Here is a 26,527-nt window from a genome sequence, read left to right on the forward strand (position 1 = left end):
TTTATTTTTAATTATTTTATGTATTTTTACATCATTTTTCATTTTTGTACAATGTATGCATTTTCATCTTGGTTGTAGTCCCCATGAAATTCCCACCACCCATTCACCTGTGAACTCTCACCGTGGTCCCTTGTGCTCTTCCCACCCTTGTTTTGATTCTACTCCCTTTCTCCCCCACCCCAGTAGTATGTCTCTGATTTATAGTTGCCTATTGATTTTGATTTTTACTTTATTATAATTAGGTTTTTTTTCCTGATCCCTTATTTGGATCCTCTACATTCCTGCTATAAGTGAGACCATCCAGTATTTTTCTTTTTCTTTCTGGCTTAGTTCACTGAGCATGATCCCTTCCAGCTCCATCCATGTTGCTGCAAATGGCATGCAAAAACAGATTTTAAAACCAACCCGGCGAGCCTCCCTGGTGGTGCAAGGGTTTAAGCACGGCACTATGAAGCAATCCACAGCCTCTGTAGCATGAGTTAGATCCTCAGCCGGCCAGGGAGCAATCCACATGGTGCAGCAGACCTCTCCTGCCTCACCTGCTGCTCCCCTCAGGAGTATATTTTGGTCACTCTGCCTGTTCTGTTCCCCATTCTGTCTCTGGTGGTTCCTCTCAACCCCTGCATCTCTGGCCTGTACCCCGGCTCTTGCATGCATAAATAAATCTTAAAAAAAAAAACCCTGGAAAACTGACCATAGATCTGAAGCATCCAGGAGGGTAGGGGAGGAGGGAGGAAGAGTGAAAACAGAGGTGGGTGGCACAGGACTATGGTGCTTTGATGGTGGGAGAGCTACGATGACAACACCTGAGGGGAGAAATCCTATACTGTCAAAAAATTAACAAGGATGTAAAACAATGGTACATCATTAAAAAAAAAAAGAGAGAAAGGAAATTCTGACTCATGCTATTACAATGTGGATTAACCCTGAGGAGATTATGCAATTGCAGTAAACCAGTCACCAGAGGACACAAACTATGTTCCGTTAATATGTCCTACCTAGAGTTGTCAAATCCAGAGAGACAGAAAGCAGATGGATGGTTACCAGGGGATGGGGAGGGGAAGAGGAAAATGGGAGGTTGTTTAATTTGATGGGCCAGGAGTTTTAGTTTCGCAAGATGAAAATCTTTCTGGAGATGAGTGGTGGTGAAATGTGCACATTTCTAAATGACACTCAAAAGTTTACTTGAAAATGGTCGATGGGCCTCCCTGGTGGCACAGGGGTTAAAGACAGCACTATCAAGCTATCGCCAGCCACTGCAGCACAAGTTCAATCCTCGGCCGACCAGAGAGCAACCCACATGGCGCAGCAGACCTCTCCTGTCTTGCCTACTGCTGCCCTCAGTAGTATATTTTAGTAGATCTGCCTGTTCCATTCCCCACACTGTCTGGTGAATCCTCTTACCCCCCCGTACCTCTGGTCTCTACCCCAATTCTTGTATGCATAAATAAATAAATATTTTTTAAAAAAGGAAAATGGTTGAGATGATAAATTTATGTTATATGTATTATACCACAATTAAAATTAAAATAACACATACAGAGAAGTCAGTCTGGCTAGTCTTTTCTTGAAAAAGAACCAGCCTTTTCTACTAAAATCCCCTTAAAGAAGGCCCAAATTCTTTTACTGCCATATACAATCTTCCTTCACTTGTCCTTACAAATCCATGGAGTAATGTTATGAGTTAAACTGCAGTCCAAGTCCTTATACAGAAATGATGTAAGCACACCCCTGTTTACTCTGGGTACCCTGGCAATCAATGCGTGTTTTACTTTTTAAGGCTTCGCTGGAAAAGGCAGGCAGGTACGATATGTAACAAATTCTAGATGGAAATAGATTCACACAATAAAATTGATCCTCTATAATGGGGAGAGCTAAATATGTCATATATTGTATAATGTTACTTAGAAATAATTAAGATTGCCAGGGATTGAAAAAGTGCTTATATTTAAACAGGCTGCAAATAGAAAGTTAAACAAGTCAATCAGTGGGCAGCATTCCTTTGTGACAACCCTCTGTTTAAGGACACTGTAGATGCCACATTTCTCTCATAGAAAGAATGAAAGCTGTTTACTAAAGAGTAAAATATGAGCATGTGAGATGAAGATGACTGTGTGGCAGGAAAGGGATTAAAGAAGAATTTATACTATTATTACTATGCAAAAGAGATATAAGCTATCTAATAAAAACCAGCATATTTGGCTCCAGATTTTCTCACCAAGAACACTTTTTTTTTTTCCTCTTTCAGCAATGGGTAGAAGGCCTGAGATCAATCATTCACAACTTCAGGGCCAACAATGTCAGCCCAATGACATGCCTCAAGAAACAGTGAGTTTTGTTTGTACTGTTCTTTGTTCTTGGCTGTTATCAAGCAGATGGTCAGATTAGGAGGGAAAGGCTAAGTATCTGGCCAGGCAATGCCTTGCTTGCTTTCTGCTCCATGCATTTGACCTTGGAGAATCAGTTGACCAGTGCATACCTGTATTCTTCATGCCATCTGGCAGGGCATGCCTGATAACCCACCACCCAAAACCTATATGAAAAGAATGGTTGATGGCAAGATGATGCTAGAACCTCAGCCCTGCAGTATCATCTGTGTTGTGGGCAATTGCTTTTGTGTCTGCAAGGTGAGGATGCTCATAAATAGTTCTGCATGCCAGGAGCCACAGTTGAGTGCTATTGTAGCTTGAACGTATGTTTTATGAAACTGAGAAAGGGGGAGTTTGGTCAAGAGAAGCACTTACACAGAATCCATTGTTGGGGTGAAAAGTGAGCACTGATCCCAGGTGCTGGTGAGCACACATTCAGAGCTAAAAGGTAACAACTCATCATGATCTTCAAATTAACTGTTAGACTGTTACTGATTGCAACAGTGAGCATGAGGGTCGTTAGCTAAGGAGAGCCCTAAAACCAAAGTACAAAGAATGTTCTGGCAGCTCATGTAAGATGCTGAAAGCCTAGGGAAAACAAGGAACTGCTCCCCATCCATTTGAGTTGATGAACTTCCCTACCCATTGGAAATTAAGGAAGGTGCCATTTGATCTGTACTTGCTGGAGTGGGAGCTAAGAAAGGGAAGAGAGCCCCACGGCTCCTCAAGACAAGGTTGGCTGATGTCACCATCATGGCGTCACCATCTCACCACCTTGTTAGATTATTAAAAAGCAACAATCAAGGATGAGACCGGTCACTGAGTAAGTACAGGCAATTTGTTTTGTTTTGCTCAGTGCAGTCAGCTAGGGTTGCCAGGTTAAATACAGAATTCCCAGTTAAATTTGAATCTCAGATAAGTAACTATTTGTAGTATAAGTATGTCCTAGGCAATATTCAGAGCATGCTTGTAGTAAAAAGTTACTTGTCTATCTGAAACTGAGAGTCCCATGTTATTATTTGCTACATCTAACAACCATAAATTGATCTTACCATGTATTATTGTCTCCGGCTTTTGGAATAAATGTTCTTTGTTTGAATGGACTTTCTTTTAAAGTTCTTGACTGGATTGACGTTCTTTCTCCTGAGAAACATTAAAACAATGTTGTTCACTGTTATTTTCCAGCTGGATGAAATTGGCATTTATGACCAACACAAATGGTAAAATTCCAGTCAGGAGGTAAGCCGGTTGTTCCTGTCAGCGCTCCATACCCTGCGTCAATAACCCTCATGTTCCCAGATCAAATAGAGAGCCCTGCAATGCTCTTGTTTTTTAATTTCTTTAACTAAAGTTATTTCTGGGAGCTTAATTTGTTTTACTTCATCAGATGCTGTATTCAGATCTTAACAATCATTGCGTTCCTCAGGATCTGTAGCATTAACTCTTCTTTGATAAATGAAGGAACATCTGAAAATATAGTAGTTTTTTTCATCTTTAAATGCATTTTGGGATCTTAATTTTTTTTTAACACATTTGGTCTACGCAACTATTAGTTAAAACTCAACAAGTTTATGTTGTGCACTACAGTGGAAGTGTGTGGCCTAGGTTAGGGGTAGTTGGGGATAGCTGCCCCCGGACAGTGTCTCTCATGCCAGGCTGTACTGCTTCTTTGGTGCCCAGGGCGGATGGACATCTCCTTTGACTTCTTGCCACTTGGTCTGTAGGTGCGTTCTCATTGACCACACACTCTAGGGCTGACCCATCCTCCCTCACCCTGATCAACAGAACAGTGATGAAGAAAAAAAAATAGCTGTAAAACTTGGGTGAAATCAAGAATGGAAAGAACAGGACTCAGATACCTACTCCTTGTGTATTCTTTCATACTATGGTGCGTTTGACCCCCTGAGGGTTCCTCTGTGCTGCCCTCCCTGTTTTCTGCCTCTCCCACGCCCTGTCTGGTTTTGCTAGTGGTCTGTGAGTACAGTTACAATTGGAAGCTCTTGTGATGGTAATGATGGAAATTCTTTACCAAATTCTCCCTGTATTTTTTTGGCTGGGGTTTGCCTAAGCACTTCATGGAAAGTCAAATGCTGACCTGGGCCCCAGAACATGAAGCCAGGAGTGTATTTGGAGTCATGAGCCTAACGCCACAATCTGAATTGCATACAGATTCCCCACACATCAACCCGTTATTCTAGGACTCTCCAGACTCATGTCATGTTGGCCTCTTACCTGGATACCACTTTAGCAAAGAAGTCAATTGATGAACAACAACAAACAAAACCCAGAAGTATTGGTAGAATCTAGACTTCAAAAGGCTCTCGCAGAGATGAGGTGACCAAGTCACCGATTGCATAGCAGTTGCCTGCATTTGAGCAGTGGCCTGCCTGACACTCATGGAGATTTCTGACCCTTCAGCCACTTCATTCTGCTCTGAAGCTTCTGTTCTGCATCCCTGTGAGAGTATCTCCATTCTCTCTCCACATTATTCCTTTCATATTTTGGAAAATTGTCTTAGAGGCCATCATTTTCTCTTCATTCCATCTATTACAATAATTGTGAGCTAAATATCTACATGATAGAACTATGTACATAAAGAAAAAATAATAACATACAAACCATGAAGATGTCAATGAGCAATGTTCTTATTATTTAACCTTTTATTGGGGACTTAAACGGGTATTTTAAAAATCTATATGTAGCATTCTCTCTTTTTATATAATAACTTACTAGCAAATTAATTTATGTCTGCTTTAGAAGAAGATTGAAAAATGCTCTGCTATCACCCCTGACTGGTGGCTTTTAACTTATCCTTCTTTTACTTAAAACCCTTTTTCACTCTGTTGAGCAATAGCAATAGCAGGACAGTAACCCACATCCTACAGTTATTGCCAAAAGTACTGGGATTTTTATTTAAAATCGGTGTTAACGTAATAACTCCAATCTTAGGGAGTACAGCTGGCAGTGTGAAGAACGGAAATGTAACTTGTATTGGTTTTTATATACTTTTCTTACTTTTTCTTCCAAGAAAAGTTTCAGGAAATGGACTAAGTAGAGGCAGGTAGATTGTGGTCAAAGCATTTCTGACCAGCAGTTCTGATTAAATTTGTACATTTCCTACTAATTGAGTTGTTGTTATACAAACTTCAAGGCCTTTTCTACTTCCAAAGATGTTTATCTAGCATATTCACACACAAAAAATGACCAACTTTTTTGGTAGAAATAGCTTAGATGGTTTTCCATCTCCTTTAGCTCTCTTTGTCCTGCAGTCTTTGCTGCCTGCCACTATTAACAGGTGTTTGACAGAAGACATCTGTGATTTGGGAGAAGTTTGCTAGGGTTGATAGAGAATTGACACCACGCCAGAAAAAAGTGGATAAATCTCCCAGTGGATGAGCAGCCAAGGGCTAGGTGGAAATTGTTCTGAATGTTTTAATGGCTATGAAGAATAAACACTTTTAAAATGTCACTTCATCACTATCATTCTGAAGTTTTAAAAATGGAAACTATGAAGATAGTGTACATGAAGTTAAAAGGGATCTGGCTTTGACTTCATCACATTGCATAGCTTGGAGATGGCCCTGCTCTTAGGCATTAACCAAAATTTAATATCCAGGAAGTTACAAAAATGACAAATGAAGAAGTTGGCTTACTCTTTTCTCTCTCTTTGCTTTTCTTTCTGTGTACATGATCTTATGTGGTCTGCCTTTCTGTCAGACTTACACTCACACTTAATTTATCTTCCCACTCAGAGCCAAAGCTTTGAAAGCCACTCTTTCCTGTTGCCATTTCCTGTTCCATGTTACCCAGAGTTGAATGAGTGGCAAGAGAGTTAGGAAATGGTAGCCAGACAATAGCTGTGGGCTATGACTGGAAGAAGGACCAAAGAGACAGTTGTGTTAAAGAAGGCTGGAACTCAGGTCTGGTGATGGCGTCCCCACTCCTGCATAAACTATCCGTGTTCTGAAGGCGCAGTTGCCTGAGAGGCGAGTCTGACCCTGCTAGGACTTCCCTTCCTTCTTAAGCCTTTTCGCCAACTGTTTCAGAAGATGGTGTGAAAACCAATAGACAGAGTGGAGACCCTCTGAGAGCAGGCAAAGAGCGAAACTCCCTTAGTTTCCAGCAAAAGATCCCCAGGAATCTGGAATTTAACCATGACTCTAAAAGGACTGGGTGCCAATTAAAGGCATTAGCCTTTATAGTACTTCCTTTGGGGCTGAGATAGTAGGTTTTTTGTTTTTTTTTTTTTTTCATTCAACAAAAACTAATTGAGCTTGAAGCAATTAGCCATAGTCTGTGGGTATGAGGACTATAGATAGAGTTGAATAAGATACCATCCCTTTAACATTCAGTTCCCATGTAAGTGTCTAGAATGTCCCCTTGTGATAAATGTGTTTCTCTTAGGATCCGGTTAAATAGCATTTTGCCGGACCTCTGATGCCACAGGAAACTCAAAGAATTTACCTTTGCTCCATGACCTCCTTCCCCTGAACAAGCCAATGTAACACACAAGTGTGATTCCAAAAGCTGCCTGGAACAGAGGCAATAAAGGAATGACCCAAAGGGAGTGATTACTTCAAGGTCCTTGTTCCCATTTTCCATTCTGGGTTTGGTCTCTTTGAGAACAAGGTGAGCAAATCTGTGGTGAAATTGCCCAGCCCAAGCCCTCTCATGAAAAGAAGGGCTCAATATGAAGCCTTTGCCATGATGTCACTTCCTGCTTTTATTACCTCAGAGAGCCCATTTTGTTGGGCTCCTACTGCCCTCACTAACATATTCCTATGTGTATCTACCCCTGTCCTGGCACTGAATATCCTAATTTTTCCTCTCTTTTTCTCTCTTAATCTCTTTATCAACCCACCCATCCTCCCCCGCTTACTACAAATGCTTGGATGTCTCTGTTTTCATGAGACCTTCTTGTCCTACTTACTATCTCTTGGCACTTCCCCAAGCCCTAGCCAAAAGATTATATTCTAAACACTGTTCCCATCCTCCAGGCTCCAACCCAGGTCCAGGTTCTGTTTCACCTGGAAGGTTCAGGCCTCGTACTGGCTTCATTTATGACCATGTCAGTCAGTTTTCATCTCGTTTGTCCAAACTTAATGGAAACTGAAATAGGATGAGATTGCCATGCAAAGATTTCCCTCCTAATTACAAGTGTCAGACACTCCCAGACTTGCTAGAGGACTGTAATTCTCACATTAACACATTTTTTTTAAATGACACACTGAATAGCTATTTCCCCCTATATTATAAAGGTGAGACAAATTGCTTCTCAACTCAGTTCAATGTACAAAAATGCCATGAACTCTATAGAGAAGAGGGGAAATATGGACACCGCCCCTTTACACTAGAAACCAGTTTACTTGATGTCAAATGCATGTGCTCTGCCATGTCTATAAACCTGTTAAAGATAATTCATAGTCCTTCCTATATTTGAATACAGCTGCCTCGAGCACTCTTAAAATGTACTTCTTGAAGTAATCTTGCACCAAGTATGAAATAATAAAACTTTGAATGAACATAGAGCAATCCATTTACATCAAGGAAATTCTTCCAAGTCTCTTTTGGGAAATTGTACCCTACAGCTGAATTGGTGATCTCTTCTACTCATCCAGAGTAATTGCCGATCAGTGCTTACATTTGTTTTTGTTTGTTTGTTTGTTTGTTTTTGGTGGGAAAAACCTTCACAACATTTATTCTTCAAAGCAGCAATCCCACATCTTGAACTTTCCCTAAAGTTATTCCTGTGACAATGCAGAAAAAAATTTGCACAAGGTTATTCATTGAATTTTTGTATGAGTATGTATGGGAAACAATTTATGTCTATACAGTGGAGATAGGTTGTATAAATTATGATCGATTGAGCCACATAAATATTGTTTAAAAATGAACAATGAGTGCCTCCCCTGGTGGTGCAGGCGGTTGAGCTCTGAAGCTCTCTGCGGCCTCTGCAGTGCCGGTTCGATCCCAACCGGCCGGCGAGGGTCCCACATGGCGCTGCAGACCTCTCCTGTCGCACCCGCTGCTCAGTAGTGTATTTCGTCAGTCTGCCTGTTCTGCTCCCTGCTCTGTCTCTGGTGAGACCTCTCACCCTCCCACGCATCTGGCCTGTACCCCGGTTCTTTTGTAAATGAATAAATAAATCTTTTAAAAAATAATTAATTAATTAAAAATGTCAGATTTATTAAAAAATAAAATAAAAATGAACAATGATGTAAAAAATAAAAAACACAATATGTTTCTGAAAATTACTCCATGTAATCAATATCAACCTTACTCGATGTTTTTAATCGCCCATAGTGCTTAGATTTGAAGCTTGTCTTACACTTAACATGAGCATTGAGGGGTATGGCAAGGTCATGTGTAGGGAGGTGCTCACAGGGTGGGCATCCCAAAGCCAGTCTTCACAGGCAAAAGTAAGCTCTCTCTTCAAGTGGAGGCTGGACTCCTGAATTGTGAGTTTCAATTACTATGGTGACAATTTACCTGGGCTTCCAATCAGGGAGAGGATGTAAGCTCATTTGGGTGCTGAAGGTATGACTCAGAGTCAAACGTGGCTTCTGAGTCTTGATAGTGTTCATTCTAAGTGTCATCAGTGCATTTATCATGAGGAATCTTTCCTGCTTTTATCATCCCCAGGAAATATGCTCATTAAGGTGTTATCCATTTTATTAGCCATGGTGAACATTATTCTAGTTTAAAGGCCAGCACCATTATTCAAAAATACCGTGTCTCAAGGTAGTGCCATGGTTCTTTTGAAACACTGAGTAAGTATTCCCCTGCCTCCCAGCACCTACTCTTTCATAATGTCAGCAGGAAGGCTGAGGAGTACCCCAGAACCCCCAAACCTGAATGCTCTGATGGGGTTCTGCCTTCTGCCACACAAAGACAAAGCATACTCTTAGTATAAAAGAACTTTAATAGGATTGGTGTGCATAGAATGAGGAAAAATAAAGGAAAATAATTTCCCAACAGTACACCCAAAATTACTCATTCGCTCATGGACAATGTCCAGCAATCAAGATTGGCCCAAAGTGGGGCCACAGAGGCCTGAAGGTTTGCCACAAGTCTAAGGCATCTTCTTGGGGGGAGGGGGGAACCATAGAAAAGGAGCAAAAAGGACCAGGCAAATCTGGGACAGAGAAGCAAAATCAATTTGCGAAAGTAACAGCTGCCATTTTCAGCCTCCCTACATGTCTCTTCTAAATGTCTTTATATGTTTTGATTCCAGGTGTCCTCATACATGTCCCCCAAGCCCCTGGTGCAAGTCCAAAGCTGAGAAACAAGAGCACCCTTTCTCTTCACATTTCTCTCTGCTCTGTGTCTCTCCTCATGTCTTTGCTTCCCCTGGCCACTCAGCTCTCCCCCTCATAAGGTGGGCAGGGAACATGGAACCTCCCTTTTTTATGGAGATTCCTCTCTGTCATAATAATAAAGCCCCTAATCTTCGAGGTTACTGACATTTCAGAACAACTCAAAGGTGCTTAGATCAAAAAAAGGAAGAAAGTATATCTGATGATGGATGTCAGCATAGTAGGTGTGAAGCCAGGTTTAGAGACAATCGCAGGCTTGGGCTGAGTTCTAAGGCATCTATTCTTTGCCCCTAACCTAGCTATTGTCAACCTGAGGTTTTATCTAGAGCTGTTGACCCGTCTACCACATTCCTTTTTTCCTAAGAAGCTAATTTGGTAGATCAAATTTTAGCATTGTTTTTCTTTAAGACTGTAATCTGCCCTAGTGTTCACAAGTACATAGGACAGCAGGGATGTGCCTATCTTAGGATCAAGCTGCCTGACTAGCACAAACAGCTCTGGTAGTTTAGGAAGTAAAGAGCTACTTTAGGTAGTAAAAAAATAATAAAATAAAAAGGCCTAGAAATGAAACATAATTTTATTTTCATCTTCATCTCTCCCCTCTCCCTAGTGTAACTTGAATCTTTGCACTGGAGAAAACAGAATTGACTTTTTTTTTTTCCTTTTCTACTCTAGTATTACTAGAACCTTTGCATCAGGGAAAACAGAAAAGGTGATCTTTCAAGCACTCAAGGAGTTAGGTCTTCCCAGTGGAAAGGTATTTATTAATAATGTATTTCTAAAGCCATTTTTTAATTTATGTTCTTAGATATAATAAGCAAAACTTTTTATGTTAAACTGATCTCCATTAGAATTAGATTCTGTCAATATGGTCACAATTTTCTCTTTATAGTCCTTCCTCCCGCTTTTCTTTTGTTCTGTGGGCACTTTAACCTAAATGTTTTATGATTCAAAGAGTGTCATTTGAAATGGTTTTTGTCAACTTTTTTAAGAAAAGGAAATGACAGCCAGGCTGTCTCTTTAACACAGCTTAAGGAAAGTTTACTTTATAAAAACCCATCAACATTGCCTTGACCAAGCCCAATGTCAACATGAATAATTAACTAATAAATCAGTTCTTCAAGAAGACTATGTGGTATTTATGCAGCACCACTCCCTAAACAAAACATTTGTGTTATGGGCCCTTTGGATTTAAAATAATTGAAATTAATTTGACTGCAGGAAAGATTTAAACCTGTTACTACTTTTAAAAATCCTCTCGGAAATAGAAACTTCAGTTATGTAAAGAAAAATCTTATCTGGATGTCCTGTATCCCTTTTTGTGGTCTTATGAAAACTCACAAAATAAGCATTAGTAAACATGAGCTTGATTTATTCAGCAGCCTGTAAGCAGGCACTTGCTTTTCTCCTTCAAGGAGATGAGGAGAGAACATTTCACTATATTTGTGCTGTAGGTGGGTCCCAGAGCAAGCCCAGCCGTAACCAGTGTTTGAATGTCATACCATGGCTGCATACTAACTGGAAATACTCATTTATACATGCCGTGTTCTAGTGGGGTGGCCTGCCCAGGGCTAGAGGAAGGCCCTTCTGGTTCCCTATCAGTAAGAATCAGGGACGGGGGCCCTGGGTATTCCAAATGGCCAGCTCTTGGCTTCTCCACCCACCGTGATTGATGACACTCTCTTATTCTTTACAGAATGATGAAATTGAACCTGCCGCATTTACTTATGAAAAGTTCTATGAACTGACACAAAAGATTTGTCCTCGGACAGATATAGAGGATCTTTTTAAAAAAATGTAAGTTCTATTTATGAGCAAGTGTCTTAGCATTGTGATCCTTTTAGATTTTTAAAAAAAAAATTTTGACATAGATTTGATAGCAATGTTGATAGTGTGTAGGAATATTTAGTCAGGGTTACATTTTCACCCCTTAGTTTATCAGTGTAAAAGTTCACTCTGATTCTTTGAGAGACTTTTACGAAGTAAATTGCAGCACCTGGAACCCCTGCCCCCCTCCCTCCCCGCATTGGCTTTACTAACTACCTACAATTTTAACCTGCTCCTTTAGGTATTAACCCATTATGTGAACTAACTAGATTCAGTTTGGAATGTTATTATGTTGTTGAAAAGTTCATTCATTCCAGTTATTCCAAATGGATGACTTACATGTTGTTTTGAAAGTAACATATTTTGGATAATGCTAAAGAAGAATTGCAGGTATTTACTGTGAGCTAGAATGTTTTCTTTCCTTTGTTGTTGGTTTGTTTTTTTCTTACAATCTCTGGTCATTTTAAGAGTGCACCACTACTTCAGGGTTAGAAAATAAGTTTAGAATTAACATCAACAAATGTCAACATGTAAATCGTACCTACTGTAGCATCATATACAAAAACTTACTTTTTCTAATAAATTTCTTTTCAGCAATGGAGACAAAACTGATTATTTAACGGTAGACCAATTAGTGAGCTTTCTAAATGAAGTAAGCTTTTTCATACATTAACTCCATAAAGTCTGTGTGCAGTGGCTTGCCTCTCCAATGTTCTCATTGCATGCCCGCTTCATATGCCCTCATTTGCTTTGCTTCTTACCTGCTGATCTTTCCATGATGGCTTTACCAGGTGCAAAAATCAGCTGCTGCCCTGTGTGTTCATACGCTTCCTGTATGTTGGCTTTGCACACCGCTTTTTTTGTTGGTTTCTTGCTGTGATGTGTAGCTCTGGTTGTGTGTGTGTGTGTATGTGTGTGTGGATTTTATAAGATATTCATTTAATTAAATATGTCTGTGTTTTTGCAAGATGATATTTAAGGTACTTTTTTTTCTATTGATCTCATTAAGTAGAAAGAGAATGGACTGAGTTTACCACACTCCTGTTGGATTCTCCATTGCTAACTTTTTCTCATACCTTTGCATGGACTAGAAAGCTTTATTTTTGTCTCTTAATGGATTGCATGTAAAAAAAAATATGTAGGTTCAAACAAAATATTTTGGCAACAGCACAACACTGGAGTTCCTGGGTGAAAATTTAGTACCTATCTTGGATTGCAGGTTAAATTTTTGCTTTTTATTTTTATAATATGCTCAGAGCTAATTTTAGAAAGTGTTTCACTTAACAGCCAAAACTGATTGAAAAAATTTGCTTGATCACTAGAGAAAAATATTTGAGAACACATAAAGATCCCCACTTGTATCACAACTAAAGTACCTTCTTTTTTTTTTCTTTACACATACACAAAAAGTATTTTTCTCGTCAGTGAAGCCCATTACAACTCCTGTTATTCCAAAAAAAAGGGAAATTCACATTTTTTCTAATACATTAATAACAAGAAGAGTTTAATTAGGAATGGACAATATATTTATCTTTTAAAACAATTGATGTTAACTACTGTGCCACATAAATAGAAAACGTTAGAAAAGACAATATAATGCCAGTCGTCAGATATTGCCTTAAGAAATGACATCAGGCATACTTTTATTTGCCAGTTGGTAAAAATAAATCACATCAGTGCCAAAGGGCTTCTCTCTTCTTCCCCTGTCAGGGCTCAATGGCTTCCAATGTGTAGGGTTGCACATTAGAAGCTGTAGTAACAAGAGCTCAAAAGCACTGATAGAGGAAAGAGAAAGCATTCCATACATCAGCACAGAAGCTTCCATTTTTAAATAATCCTTTCAACACATTACAGTATTTATTTTATTTGAAAATATTTCAAGTTTTTGCACTCAGTAGTGTTTGGTCATGCAAATACTATGTTCAGTCTTTACCCAGATATTATTCACATTCTTATGCCACCAGTGACTCAGAAAATAAATTGGTTTGCTTTGTTTCCTTAACCCCTTCTCTTCTACTTTTTAAACAAAAAAAAATATTGTTTTATTTCCTTCAACTTCATCCTAGACTTTGGGTCATTGATCATCTTAAGTTTTGTTGAGGTGGGCAGGAATCTTGTTTTCTACTAAAGAGGAAAACCACTTGAGTGGAGGCGAGAAAATTTACCACATCATCAATTGCCACGTCCTAAAAAAAGGGACTCTTACATGCTCTGGGATGAAGCTGGTACCAGCCATGTATCAAATATTACAGCCATCTGTCAAATATTACAGACTTTAATATGCATTTCACTGTTTGAATAAGGAAACAATTCTGAAGTCTTGAAGCTAGGTAACACTACAATGTGCTCTTATCTCCTGCCTTTCCCTTAATGGCTTGTTCTTATAGGCCTGCCCAATAACACTCTTACAATTCTTATAAATCTATGACATAATAGTTGCTATTCAAAAGGTATGATCACCCTTGCTTTCTTGCTCTACTATTCACATTCTTTCTTAAAATACTTGTCATTTAGTCACTATTATAGTGGCCAGTAACACTCATCTTTTGTATGTTTCCTTCCATTTGACTTTTATTGACATTAAGGAAATGTTACCAGCCTAACCAGATTGTATCATTGGTGCTCAGAAAACGGGACTCAGTCACAAAATTGTTTCCACAAAAAAATTGTTTTATCTAGAAGTGGTACCACATCACGAGAACAGCAGGAGGCAGTACTCAAGAAAAGGCTGCCTCGGAGTGGCAAGTGAAGGAAGGTGATACAGAAAAGAAGGGAATATGGGAACATGCAGGAATGGGGAGAGTTTTGTCGTTGTCAGGTCTGAGGGGTAGTACTACCTAGTCAGTCAATCACAGGACTATTGAAGATGTTTTTGAAGTAGTTACTCTACTGTGTTGTCAATTAAAGGACCCACAGGTATTAATCAGGCACTGATGTTATCAGCATCCTCAGAAGGAACAGAAATATTCAGCTAAGCATTAGGTGACCCATCATTGTGGCCTGAGGAAAGCAGCACAGTGACCATGTGGTTATTCTTGGTTCAGCCTCCACCACAGGAGCACCTTCGATTTGGGGTAGGATAATGAAATCAGTGTGATTCTAGAGCTCTTTAGGCCATGCAGAATACAAGAGAGTCCAGGAAAGTGTACAGCCTTTATTTTTCGTCAGTTCTGCTCTAAATCTCTTCATTTTCTATCCTATCCCAGTGAACTCAACTGGAAGGACTAGACAGAAATCTGACTGTCTCCTAAAGAAACTTTGTCAAACTTACAGAATGTTCCACCAGCTCCTTACTCCCTCTCTTTTGATTTCTACTATTTCCCCTCTCATCTCTCCAAAACCAAAAAACTCTTTACATAAAGCACCTTCAAAATCCATAATGAAAAGTTCACTTAAGAAGGGAGCATGCTTTCTAATATTTGGGCCTGTGATTCCAAAAGCTTAGCTCTAAACATCTTTAAAATACTTCAGTCACATTATCTCAACAGGACAGAATTCACATTGTACTAGAAGCTCTGAATCATGCAATAAGACAAGAAATAATAAAGGAGGGCCTCCCCTGTGGCGCAGCGGTTGAGTGCTGGGTTGTGAAGCTGCCCGCAGCCTCTGCAGCGCCGTTTTGATCCCCGGCTGCTCCCCGGCCACCAGAAGAGGGTCCTACATGGCACCTGTCCTGCCGCCCGCTGCTCCCCTCAGCAGTGTACTTCGGCCCTTCTGCCTGCTCTTCTCCCCGCTCTGGCTCTGGTGAATTCTCTCACCCTCCCACGCTTCTGATTGTACCCAGTGCTTGTATAAATAAATAAATAAATCTTTAAAAAAAAAAAAAGAAATAATAAAGGAGCCTCATAAACAGCAAAGGGCAAGGCCCTACTCTCACTCTTTTCAAGTAATTATTACTCTGATCATTGAAATTGTCAGCTGAAAAACTCTTTGACTAAATAAGGGAGTTCAGTAAGGTAACCAGAGAAGTGATCAACTACGAAATAGATAGGCACATGTACACCACTATAACCAATTAGATAACTAACAGGGAAAAAATTCCATTTATATTAGCAAAAGCCATGCAGCCTGCCACCAACTTCTAGTTTGTAAATCCCTTTACTCTTTATTTAAAATTTTCTCTTCAGTGCTTACTAATGGGTATCTCCAGGAAGTTGGGAGGAAAGGAGAAACCATCAGACATTTACTGCACTAGTTGCTGTGTAGGAGCTATACCCGCTCCTCCCTACCCTTGCCTCCCACCCTGTCCACTTACTAGGTTTTCACCAGTAGCTTTAGACCTGCTCCTTTTCTGCTCTCAGTATCTCCTTGTTCATTGCTCCGGAAGTGTGATTTGGACCAGCGGCACTGGCATCCCTGGGAGCTTGACAGAAATCCAGAATCTTGGGTTCCCCCCCAGATCTACTGAGTTGGATTCAACATTTGACAAGCTCTCCAAGTGGTTTGTCTGCACGTTAAAGTTTGTGAAGCACTCTTCTACTGGGTTCCCTGTATCCCCCCTCAGAATGCTTACTGTGATGGGAAGATTATAAGAGCAGCATCTATCTCATTATACTCCACAATGAATTTAGTCTTAGAATTCTACCACTCAGATCTAAAATTGTGCCACAGCCAAGTCTAATTCCCATCCAGTGGATTGAAGGAAACTTTCTTTACTTATATTGTAAAGTGGAAAACTATGGAGTTTAGGAAGGCTGGTAGAGGCACGCACCCGTGTTGCCTCAGGTTAGATAGTGCTACCAACTCAGCTCTCTGTATGTGATAATAATGGAAAAATCTCTGGACTTAGTCAGTTTCACCCCATCTTTCTTCTTATTGGGAATCTAATTGATTTTAATTTTACCTTTATTCTCTGCTGACTCATTACAAAGATGGCAAGAATTAAGGGTCTGCAGAATTGGAAGATGCATGGAGGGCAGACTAGAGACATCAACATAAGAAAAAAGAAAAAGGTCTTTGGTGGCCACAATAATTAAGAATTAGCTTTATCTTTCTGTTGCTGGTAATCTCCACCCTTCTTCACACATACCATATGCTCATCTAGGGCTAAACCTGATTTTTAAAAATTGTTTTAATTTACAGTTGAGATAATATGAGGGCCCAAGATAGCTTTCCATTTACAGTATCTTTATTATCCTTGATGCATAGGGAAAAACGACAGAGATCCTTAGTCTAAGGAGAGCCTTAGTCTTATGAATAGCCTACTCTGACAAACTGTTATTTATATCTTTCTTGAATATTATGTGGTTCAATATCTGTCCCTCCCAGTGCTGCTTGGGTTGATGTCTTTTCTCAGTAAGAGCAAGGAGATAATAATGGAGTCAGGTCCATTATCTCTTCGTTACTTGGGCCTGTTCTGTGACCTATTTTCAGAAGCTATTTAGAATCTCATTTTACAAAGCTCTGGGCAGCATGGGGTGAATGTCCTGGATACATCACTTCCCCGAATATAGAATCTCAACTAAAAACCAGTGGGTCCCTCAGCGTTGGGAAGCATTTTCCCCGCTGTGCTTTTGTCCCTATGTTACTCTTATGCAACCTTATTACTCTGAAATTACCTGGAAATGAGCTTTCTAATCATTGTTTTTTCATCCAAAAATTACGCTTTTATGCCTACCACAAACCCTGTATTTGTTTCCTTGCTTTTGGCTTAGCCAGATTGCCCTGTGCTTCCTTTTTGAAATGTGAAAATTCCAGGGAGAACAAAAGATGATTTCATCAAGTTGAGCAGATGCAAAGGCAAATGCAATTTCATATTGTCTGTTCATAATACATACTTGCTGAAAATGTAGAATAGTGGATTAGGATCCATCCATCTTAGGACTTGTTTTGCCTGACTATTGCCTCTGATCACCAAGATGGACTAGTGAATGTCATGCCCTAGGGCTAAATTTCAATGGACTTTAGTTGGGAGGATATCTCATATTTAGCATTTCTGTGATTGCAGGACTTAGGTACTTAAAAAAAAAAAACTTGAACATATTAAAATGCATACGTTTTACATGTTAGAGCAGTGCTTCTTAAAGTGGAATACATTACTTATAGAGAATCACCTATGAGACTTATTGAAACACAGAGTCATGAGTTTCACCCCAGAGAATCAGATCTGGGTCTGGGGCGGGGCCTGAGAATCTACATTTTTAACAAACTCCCAAGTGAGGGAGATGCCGCTGAAGGCACATACTTCACACTCCAAATACCACTGGGTTACAACAGACACATAGATGTACATAAAAAGCACCTCGGTATCTGATTTCCTCTCCTCCTATCCCTAACTTTACTGCTTCTCTTTAGCTGAATCTCTAATCTTTCTTTGATTCATATGGATTTGCCCTGTCATTTCCATGAGTCCAGAATACTTAACCAGTGAGCATATCTTTAAGTCAAAAGGCTTCATTTCAAGAAGGAAAAGAAATCCAGTGATCAACCATAAACATAACTGTATCGGGGTCCAAAAGGGTCTTTTTTTTTAAAGACTTTTTTTTATTTATTTGTGCATACAAGAACTGGGGTGTAGGATAGAAGTGTGGAGGGTGGGGAGAGTGAGAAGAATCACCAGAGACAGAGTGGGGAGCAAAACAGGCAGATCTACTGAAATACACTGCTGAGAGGAGCAGCAGGAGAGACTGGAGAGGTCTGCTGCACCGCGTGGGTCAGCTCCCTGGCCTGGGATGGAACTCATTCCTCAGTGGCTGGTGATAGCTTCATAGTGCTGAGACTTTAACGCCTGTGCCACCAGGGAGGCCCCCAAAGATGGTCTTTGCCTCCCACAGCCATCATCCTCTGTGATATTACTGACAGAGATGGGAGAAGGAATATGCCTACAAAGAGTTTTTTGTTCGTTTGCTTGTTTGTTTTTAAAACAATGCGTTCTCACCAGAGAGGTGGTGCTTGTCATTCCCTTGAGTCAAGGACTCTACAGTTGCATGGCACCCATCCATTTCCTGAACAAACTATGGCATGCCCTCCCTTGCCTGGCATTCCATGGTCCACCTCACAATTCCTCTTTTTCTGCATACTTCACAACTTTGTTCTTCATGGTCTCAAGGCCTGTTATTAACATAACAGTTTCTGCTCTACCACATGCATGGATGTGAGCTGTTGTGAGCCTTAATTTTCTTAGATTACAACAGAAGCATGCTTCATTGGGATACATTAATGAAAGGATATTCATTTCTTTTTGGTTAATGCTGTTAAGTGCACGGGAAGGGGATAAGGACCAGAAAAGAGTAGGCCACAAATACTGTAGGGAATTATGTCAAGTGAAATTCTGTTGGCCAAAGGTATTCATTCTGTATAGCCCACTTTTCCAATGATCATTTCAAAGCACATGAGGAAGGGAAATCCATATGAACTTTTAACAATTGTTTCTTAAATACCTTTTCAATAATGTCTTTCAAAGTCTGTGCATATATTTGGGTAAAGAGTTGTTGCCAAGGTTCTACCTGTTGACCAGGTTTTGCTCACATGTGCTTATCTGCCATTATTCGATTGAAGTTTGCGTTATTTATGTATTTTGTGGATGACCAGGGGCAGCGTGTGGTCCTGTAATCCACAATGAAGTTCAGTGGAACCTGTGTCTCCAGACACACACATACTACATACATATATGTACACACACATAATATACACATATACATACACACACACACACACAAACGTATAGCTAAGTCAATTGAACTTTTTCTTACCATTGCTGTAAACTTAGGGTTTATTCTTGGTGCCTTATATAGTACCAGGAGCATCTAGGTGCTGATGTGAAAAGAATGACATCACCATCCTCCTCAGTACCTTAATCATTCATGTACTTTCTGCCCAGAGAACTTGTTCAGAGCAAACCAAGTTAGATTTCATATAGAAAAAAAACTTTGTAATCTACTTAAATACAGATTTTCATTTTCATATTGTTTATAACTTGTAAATATCCTTATGCTGATTAATTTTCATCATTGTTTTAATTGGTTCATTTTAATATTTATTCCAGAACACGAAGTTTGTCGATTGCCCAATAAATATTATATTGATATAGAAAGATATAATAAAAATAAAATACTATTTCCCTGTTAACATTAGGGCTTTTTGGGGGGGTTGGGGTGGAGAGGGTTACAGTTGTTTTTGTTTTGGCACTTAGATGACCATATTATCTATTTGAACTATTTTGGGTTTTGCATTTATTTGTTTTTCCTCTTTTTAAAAAAAATTTTTGACCTCACTTTTTATAGACATTTCTGTCAAATCCCTCCCCTGTGGTTTGGGAACTAAAAGACAATACAATTAACATGCACACAGTCTTAGATAGCCTTCAACTTTTAAAGGGAAAAAAGTATATTCTGTATTCTCCATCCTTAGTTCAGTAAAAGAAACCAATAAAGTACTTCCAAATTTAGACTTTTTGAAGACTATTTTAGGAAGAAAGACAGGAAGATAGTGAAATCCTATCTCTTTATAACTATAAACATGACAGCCTAGATAGATACTGTTTTTTAAAAATCTGTGTTTTAGTAATAATGTAAATGCCCCAAGGGCAAGAAATGTAAACTTAAATGGAGTTGTTTTCTCATCATAGCATCAACGAGATCCTCGACTGAATGAAATTTTATTCCCATTTTATGATGCTAAAAGGGCAATGCAGATCATTGAGATGTACGAGCCTGATGAAGATTTGAAGATAAAAGGTAATAAAAGTGAAAAAAGTGGATTTTTCATTCTTTGGATTTTAAAGTTATCTTCAAATGCTTTTGAGTCCCTACAGCCATGGATTGAGAACTGACTGATTTTTTTTTTCCTGTTCTAGGTGTAAATTTTAAATTACATTAGAATATATCTGTGCTATATGAATTCTCATGCAAATAGATTTACTGTATTACTAAATATAGTATAATGTATTTTCCCCATGTACTTTCTTGTATTAAATCGCTTGTGCTGCAAGTGTTTAAAATGTTAAAAAACACCAAATACCCAAATACAGTCTCTGTTTTTAATCTTGAAGAAGACTTTCATTTCCTATAAAAATTTTTAACTTCTTTTTCTCCCTTTTCTTTTGCCAAGACAAATAAATTTAACACATGATTTGATGGGCTTTCTCACCCATCATTTGATCTCTGGTGTGGAAGATAAAAGCAATTGATATGAATAATCAGGAATCTATTAAGCAAATTGTTCAGGATTCTGGACCTTTTCCCCTTTCAATGAAACTTTGGAAACAACGAACTGCCCTTTTCTATTTTTGACAAAGAAAAGTCATGGAGAAGAGATTTAAGATCAGCCCCATGGCAGTGGAAAACCACTTGCAGAGGCTGAGAGGGACGGGATGGTGCTAACATAATTGGACAGAGAGTGCTGGGAGATACCTCAGCCAGAGCCTCTGGCTTAGGCCCCCATGGAGAGGGAGAAGAGATCTGGGTTCAAATTCTGTCAGTTTCATATGCCCTTGAGGATCATAGCCTCAGTTTCCTCCTCTTTAAAAAATAGGAGTTTCTGTTTTGCTTTGTATCAGATTCCAGTAAATATTGCTGAAAGGTGTATACATTCTCAGAACCCACATAGAACTTGTTTATACACATGCCTGGTTCACTATATGGCATGATGTCACCCCCAGGTATTTTTCAAACCCAGTGGTTTTCTCGTAACGGTAGGTATACATGTCTGTTAAGGCTGCAAATACCTATTTTCCTCAAGAATGCTTTCTTACTGACCTCCCTATCAATATTCTGAATATTCCAATGTATTCCACCTTGCATGTGATTTAAGTGAAGAGGGGAGTCACTTGCTAGAAAATTTCTCACTTTGCAGTGCTGGAAGGAGATTTGATTCTCTATCAGTGTGTGACTTTGAGCAAGAAACTATATCTGGGCTTTACTTTCTCTGCTTCTGAGATGATGGGGTTCATACAGTCATTCAACTAGTATTCCTCTCCTTAAAGTTTGTAGAAAGCTGTGTGCTGAGCATTGTGCTAGATGCTATGGATTCAGAACTAAGCAAGGCAGTTGTGATCTGTTGAAGGAAAAAGATAGAGGACCTAGCAGTTTCTTGTTATAATAAGCTGTGTCTTTGATTATTTCTAAAGTCCTTCCAGATCTTAAAAGTTGATAAAATTATAATTGACACATCTAAAAAGCATGGTTTCAACGTTTCACAGATGGCAGAAATTTTAAAGTCCATCATGATGTTTGAGAAAGAATGTGGGGCAAAAGGCATTCTTACAGACTTCTGGTGGGAGCATAAATAGGTACAAACAACCACCTTGATGGGCATTTTGGCAACAGTAAAGTGGAAAATAGTCCTCTCCTACAACCCAGCCTTTCCATTTCTGGGGATGTATCCTAGGAAATCTTCCTTATGTTTCCCAACTCTGTATGTCAGCGGTCCAAGTTCAGTACTCAGATCTCTGTTCCATCTATCGTCTCTCCCTAAATGATCTCATTCACAAATGAATATAATATGTCAATGGTGTTAGGTTTCTTCTGCACGTAAGAATTTCACGTTAAACTATCCACTCCTAACCGCTAACCTAAACCAGAGATCCACACTAGAACTCTCCATTGGGTGCTGAATGGGCATCTCCAGTCTACATATGCTCGTTTTGATTCTCTTTGCCCACAGACCTGTTCCTTCTTCGGCCTAGAAAATGGTAACATTCTTTTTCCAGCTTTTCAAGCCAAAACTCTTGGACTCATCCTCAAATTGTTTTGTTATTTCACATCACCTCTTCTCTATCTGCAAAACCTGCAAGACTTCTCAAAACACATCCTGAATAAATCAGTTCTTACCATGTCCATCCTTACCAGACAATCCAAGTCTGCATTGCTCTCCCTGGACAATGCGTTAACTTCTTTTTTTTTTTTAATTTAATTTTTTTTATTTTATTTTTTAAGAGGCATGTATTATTTGTTTGTTTATACAAGCACTGGGTACAGTCAGAAGCGCGGGAAGGTGAGAGAATTCACCAGAGCCATAGCAGAGAGCAGAACAGGCAGAAGGACCGAAGTACACTGCTGAGGGGAGCAGCGGGTGGCAGGAGAGGTCTGCGCGCCATGCAGGACCCTCCTCCTGTGGCCGGGGAGCAGCCGGGGATCGAACCGGCGCCGCAGAGGCTGTGGGCAGCTTTGCAACCCAGCGCTCAACCGTTGCACCACGGGGGAGGCCCACAATGCGTTAACTTCTAACTCATCCTCCTTTCTACTCATACTCTACAATTGATATGCCATGCAGTGGCCAGAGTAAATCTTTCAAAACCAAATCTAATTATGTTATTCCATGCTTCAAAACCTTCCAAAGGTTTCCCAACACACTTAAAATAAAATCCAAAGAACTTAGCAAAGACTAACGTCCAGATGATGTAGCCTTTGGATCCACTTCACCCTCATCCCCATCTACTTTCCCCTCCACTGCACACTCCTGCCTTGAGTCCTTTTCATGTACTGAGCCTTCTGCCTGGATGGGGGTCCCCCAGGTGTACATGTAGCTGCTCTTCCTGTGTGAATGTGACCACCTTGGAAGAGCTCTTGCCAGCCGCCTATGAAAACAGCATCCTGGTCATTTTCTATCATTTCCATCCCCAGACTTTCTTTCCTTTGTGACATTATATTATATATATTTTTTTATCCTTTACCCCCTATATGAGAGTTTCATGAAGGTGGGGCTTTCTGTTTCTTCAGTTCTGTGCCCTGAAAAGTACTTGCTTTTAGAATGAATGTATGTATGCCCAAAAAGACAGATACACAAGTTTTTATTGCAGTACTCTTGATTATATTTAGCTGTCAACAGAAGAATAGATAATAAATTGTAGTATTCATATATAGATGGACTGTACATTCTACATACTACTATACATACTGCTGTACAGTAGTCAGTGAAAAACAAATGAACACGAGCTAATTATATTTACTGCCTAAGTCCCAAGGAATTATAGAGTAAAAATGGAAACTTAAAAATGTAAATAGTGAGATAACTTTGATAAAAATTTTAAAATATTCAAAACTACCTACTATTTGAATAAGTGTAACAAAGTTAAAGCCATTTTGAGAATGTTAAACACAAACACTTGAGTAGTTACTGTCTCTATGGGAATAGAAACATGGAATTGAGTAGAACTTAGGTGGGATCTACAGGGCAATTTCATGGGGTCTGTAAATATTTATTCCTTTAAAAATGCAAACAAGGGCCTCCCCAATGGCCCAGCGGTTGAGCGCTGGGTTGTGAAGCTCCCCGCAGCCTCTGCGGCACCGGTTAGATCCCCAGCTGCTCCCTGGCCACCGGAGGAGGGTCCCACATGGCGCGCAGACCTCTCCTGCTGCCCGCTGCTCCCCTCAGCAGTGTACTTCGGTCCTGCTGCCTGCTCTGCTCCCCGCTCTGGCTCTGGTGAATTCTCTCACCCTCCCACGCTTCTGACTGTACCCATTGCATGTATAAACAAACAAACAAATAATTAAATAAATACGTGCCTCTTTAAAAAAAATAAAATAAAAAAGAAGTGACATGTTAAAAAAATAAATAAATAAAAATGCAAACAAATAAAATACTAAGATCTGGCAAAACTATGCTGTAGGCTTATGATTACTTGTTATACTCTATTTTCTCTAAGTTTGAAAGCAATTCATAATTTGGGAATGCTTAAATAAAAACAAAGAGCTGTTGCTGTTAATAATTGATAGGGTAGGAGAAGATGCAGAAATATTCATTCCTTTTCTGCAGTTATTCTATGGATCCTGCCACTTGTCAGAAAGTTATGACTGGAATGAACAGGGGCTCTTGAGACCACATTTAAATGACCATTGCATGTCCTACTCATCAGTTTCATACCCTCCTTTTTTAGATAAAATTGGAAAATTGAATTGTTTAAATTCAGAGAGGCCACTAATCTTTTCACTTTGCTTTAATCCAGCAAGGACAGTACGCCTATAGTTTTGTATTTCATTTTTTGAAGTGCACCTCTCGTATATATTCTCATTTACCATTCAAGTCTGGAAAGCAGGTGTTGATAGTATTTTCCCCCATTTGTCTAAAGAGGAAGGTGAGAGCCAGGAGTGTAAGGAATGAGACAGAGAGGCAGAAACAGACTCTCTTAACCCCTGGTCACCACAGCTCCTGGTGCTGGGTTTCTGTATGTAAAGACCTTTGTGCTTCTGCCATTGTGGATACAAAAGCCAGTATCACCAATTTGTGGAAGACATTCCGTTGTTTATAATGTGCAACTCTGTTACTTCATTCAAACGCTCAAAGATGAATATTCTTAGTTAAGAAACCTAAATAAGGGGGCCTCCCTGGTGGCGCATGGGGTTAAGCACCACACTATGAAGCAATCCACAGCCTCTGCAGCACAAGTTCGATCCCCGGCCAGCCATGGAGAAACCTACATGACAAGGGAGACCTCTCCTGTCTCGTCCACTGCTCCCCTCAGCAGTGTATTTCAGTCAGTCTGCTTGTTGTGCTCCCCACTCTGTCTGTGGTGAATCCTCTCACCCCACCCCACCCTGCATCTCTGGCCTGTACCCCAGCTCTTGTATGCATAAATAAACAAATTTTAAAAAAAAAAGAAACCTGGGCCTCCCCAGTGGCGCAGCGGTTGAGCGCTGGGTTACGAAGCTGCCCGCAGCCTCTGCAGTGCCAGTTCGATCCCCAGCTGCTCCCCGGCCACCGGAGGAGGGTCCCACATGGCGCGCAGACCTCTCCTGCCGCCTGCTGCTCCCCTCAGCAGTGTACTTCATCAGTCTGCCTGCTCTGCTCCCTGCTCTGGCTCTGGTGAATTCTCTCACCCTCCTGCTCTTCTGACTGTACCCAGTGATTTTATAAATAAATAAATAAATCTTTTTAAAAAAAGAAACCTAAATAAGGGACCAGAAAAAAGACTAATTATAATAAAGTAAAAATCAAAATCAACAAGCAACTATAAACCAGAGACACACTATGGGGGGGAGGAGGGTGTAGGATAAAAGCAAGGGGGAGGTGGGAATTGTATGGAGCCTATAACCAAGATGAAAATGCATACATTGTGCAGAAATGAAAAATGATGTAAAAAATATACAAAATAAAATAAAAATGCTCAAAAAAAAAAAAAGCCTATGAGGATGCCTGCCACTCTTCCTGTTTAAACTGCCTCAGCTCCACAAATAAAAGATGAGCTGTGTATCTTCAGAGCCACAGTCTACTAAATTATTCTTTTTTCCCCTAGGCCTCATATCAAGTGATGGATTTTGCAGATATTTGATGTCAGATGAAAATGCCCCAGTCTTCCTAGATCGTTTAGAACTTTACCAAGAAATGGACCATCCACTGGCTCACTACTTCATCAGTTCTTCCCATAACACCTATCTTACTGGCCGGCAGTTTGGAGGGAAATCTTCGGTGGAAATGTATAGACAGGTTCTCCTCGCTGGTTGCAGGTCAGAAAGGCAACTGTTTGTTTTTGTGTGTGGCCTTTGATTTAATCTGCTTTACTCTAAGAAATTAGACATAGTAAAAAAGGACATTTGGATTCTCATGGTCATTTAATCTTAAAAATGGACAGACAACATATATTCCAGAAAGTCTTCTCCAGAAAGATTTCTTTTACTGTATATTTTAAAAAGCATATTTTAAGAAGTCATGCTGAGGGCCTCCCCTGGTGGCGCAGCGATTGAGCGCTGGGCTGCAAAGCTGCCCTCAGCCTCTGCAGCGCAGGTTCGATCCCTGCCCGCCGGTGTGGGTCCCACATGGCACACAGACCTCTCCTGCCGCACCTGCTGCTCCCCTCAGCAGTGTATTTCGTCAGTCTGTCTGTTCTGTTCTCCACTCTGGCTCTGGTGAATTCTCTCACTCCCCTGCACTTCTGACTGTACCCAGTGCTTGTATAAATAAATAAACTCTTTTAAAAAAAGTCATGCTGAGTTTTCCATTGACCATAGGCACTTGCAAATTTAACTTCACTCAATATTAAGTTCTAATATTTTGTTCTCTGAGAAGAAAGATAATTGAAAATAGTTTTCCTTTTACAGAAACTGGCAAATATATACTTTTAAATATGGCAAAAATGTTGGA

General features: G+C 39.9%; 1 protein-coding gene across 4 annotated transcripts in view; it reads left to right on the forward strand.

Annotated features, from left to right (window-relative positions):
- PLCB4 (phospholipase C beta 4) overlaps positions 1–26,527 on the forward strand; it is a gene marked incomplete at both ends in the record, with an annotated part of 144,892 nt that overhangs the window by 52,344 nt on the left and 66,021 nt on the right. For all 4 annotated transcript variants that reach the window (XM_084248062.1, XM_084248063.1, XM_084248064.1 and 1 more), the window contains 7 exons: positions 2,249–2,328; positions 3,555–3,608; positions 10,361–10,442; positions 11,382–11,482; positions 12,107–12,164; positions 20,079–20,187; positions 25,683–25,893. In XM_084248062.1, coding sequence (XP_084104188.1) covers positions 2,249–2,328; positions 3,555–3,608; positions 10,361–10,442; positions 11,382–11,482; positions 12,107–12,164; positions 20,079–20,187; positions 25,683–25,893 — 695 coding nt within the window. The remainder of the gene's footprint in view (positions 1–2,248; positions 2,329–3,554; positions 3,609–10,360; positions 10,443–11,381; positions 11,483–12,106; positions 12,165–20,078; positions 20,188–25,682; positions 25,894–26,527) is intronic.

The sequence above is a fragment of the Talpa europaea genome (assembly GCF_964194135.1).
Source record: "Talpa europaea genome assembly, chromosome: 11".
NCBI lineage: Eukaryota > Metazoa > Chordata > Mammalia > Eulipotyphla > Talpidae > Talpa > Talpa europaea.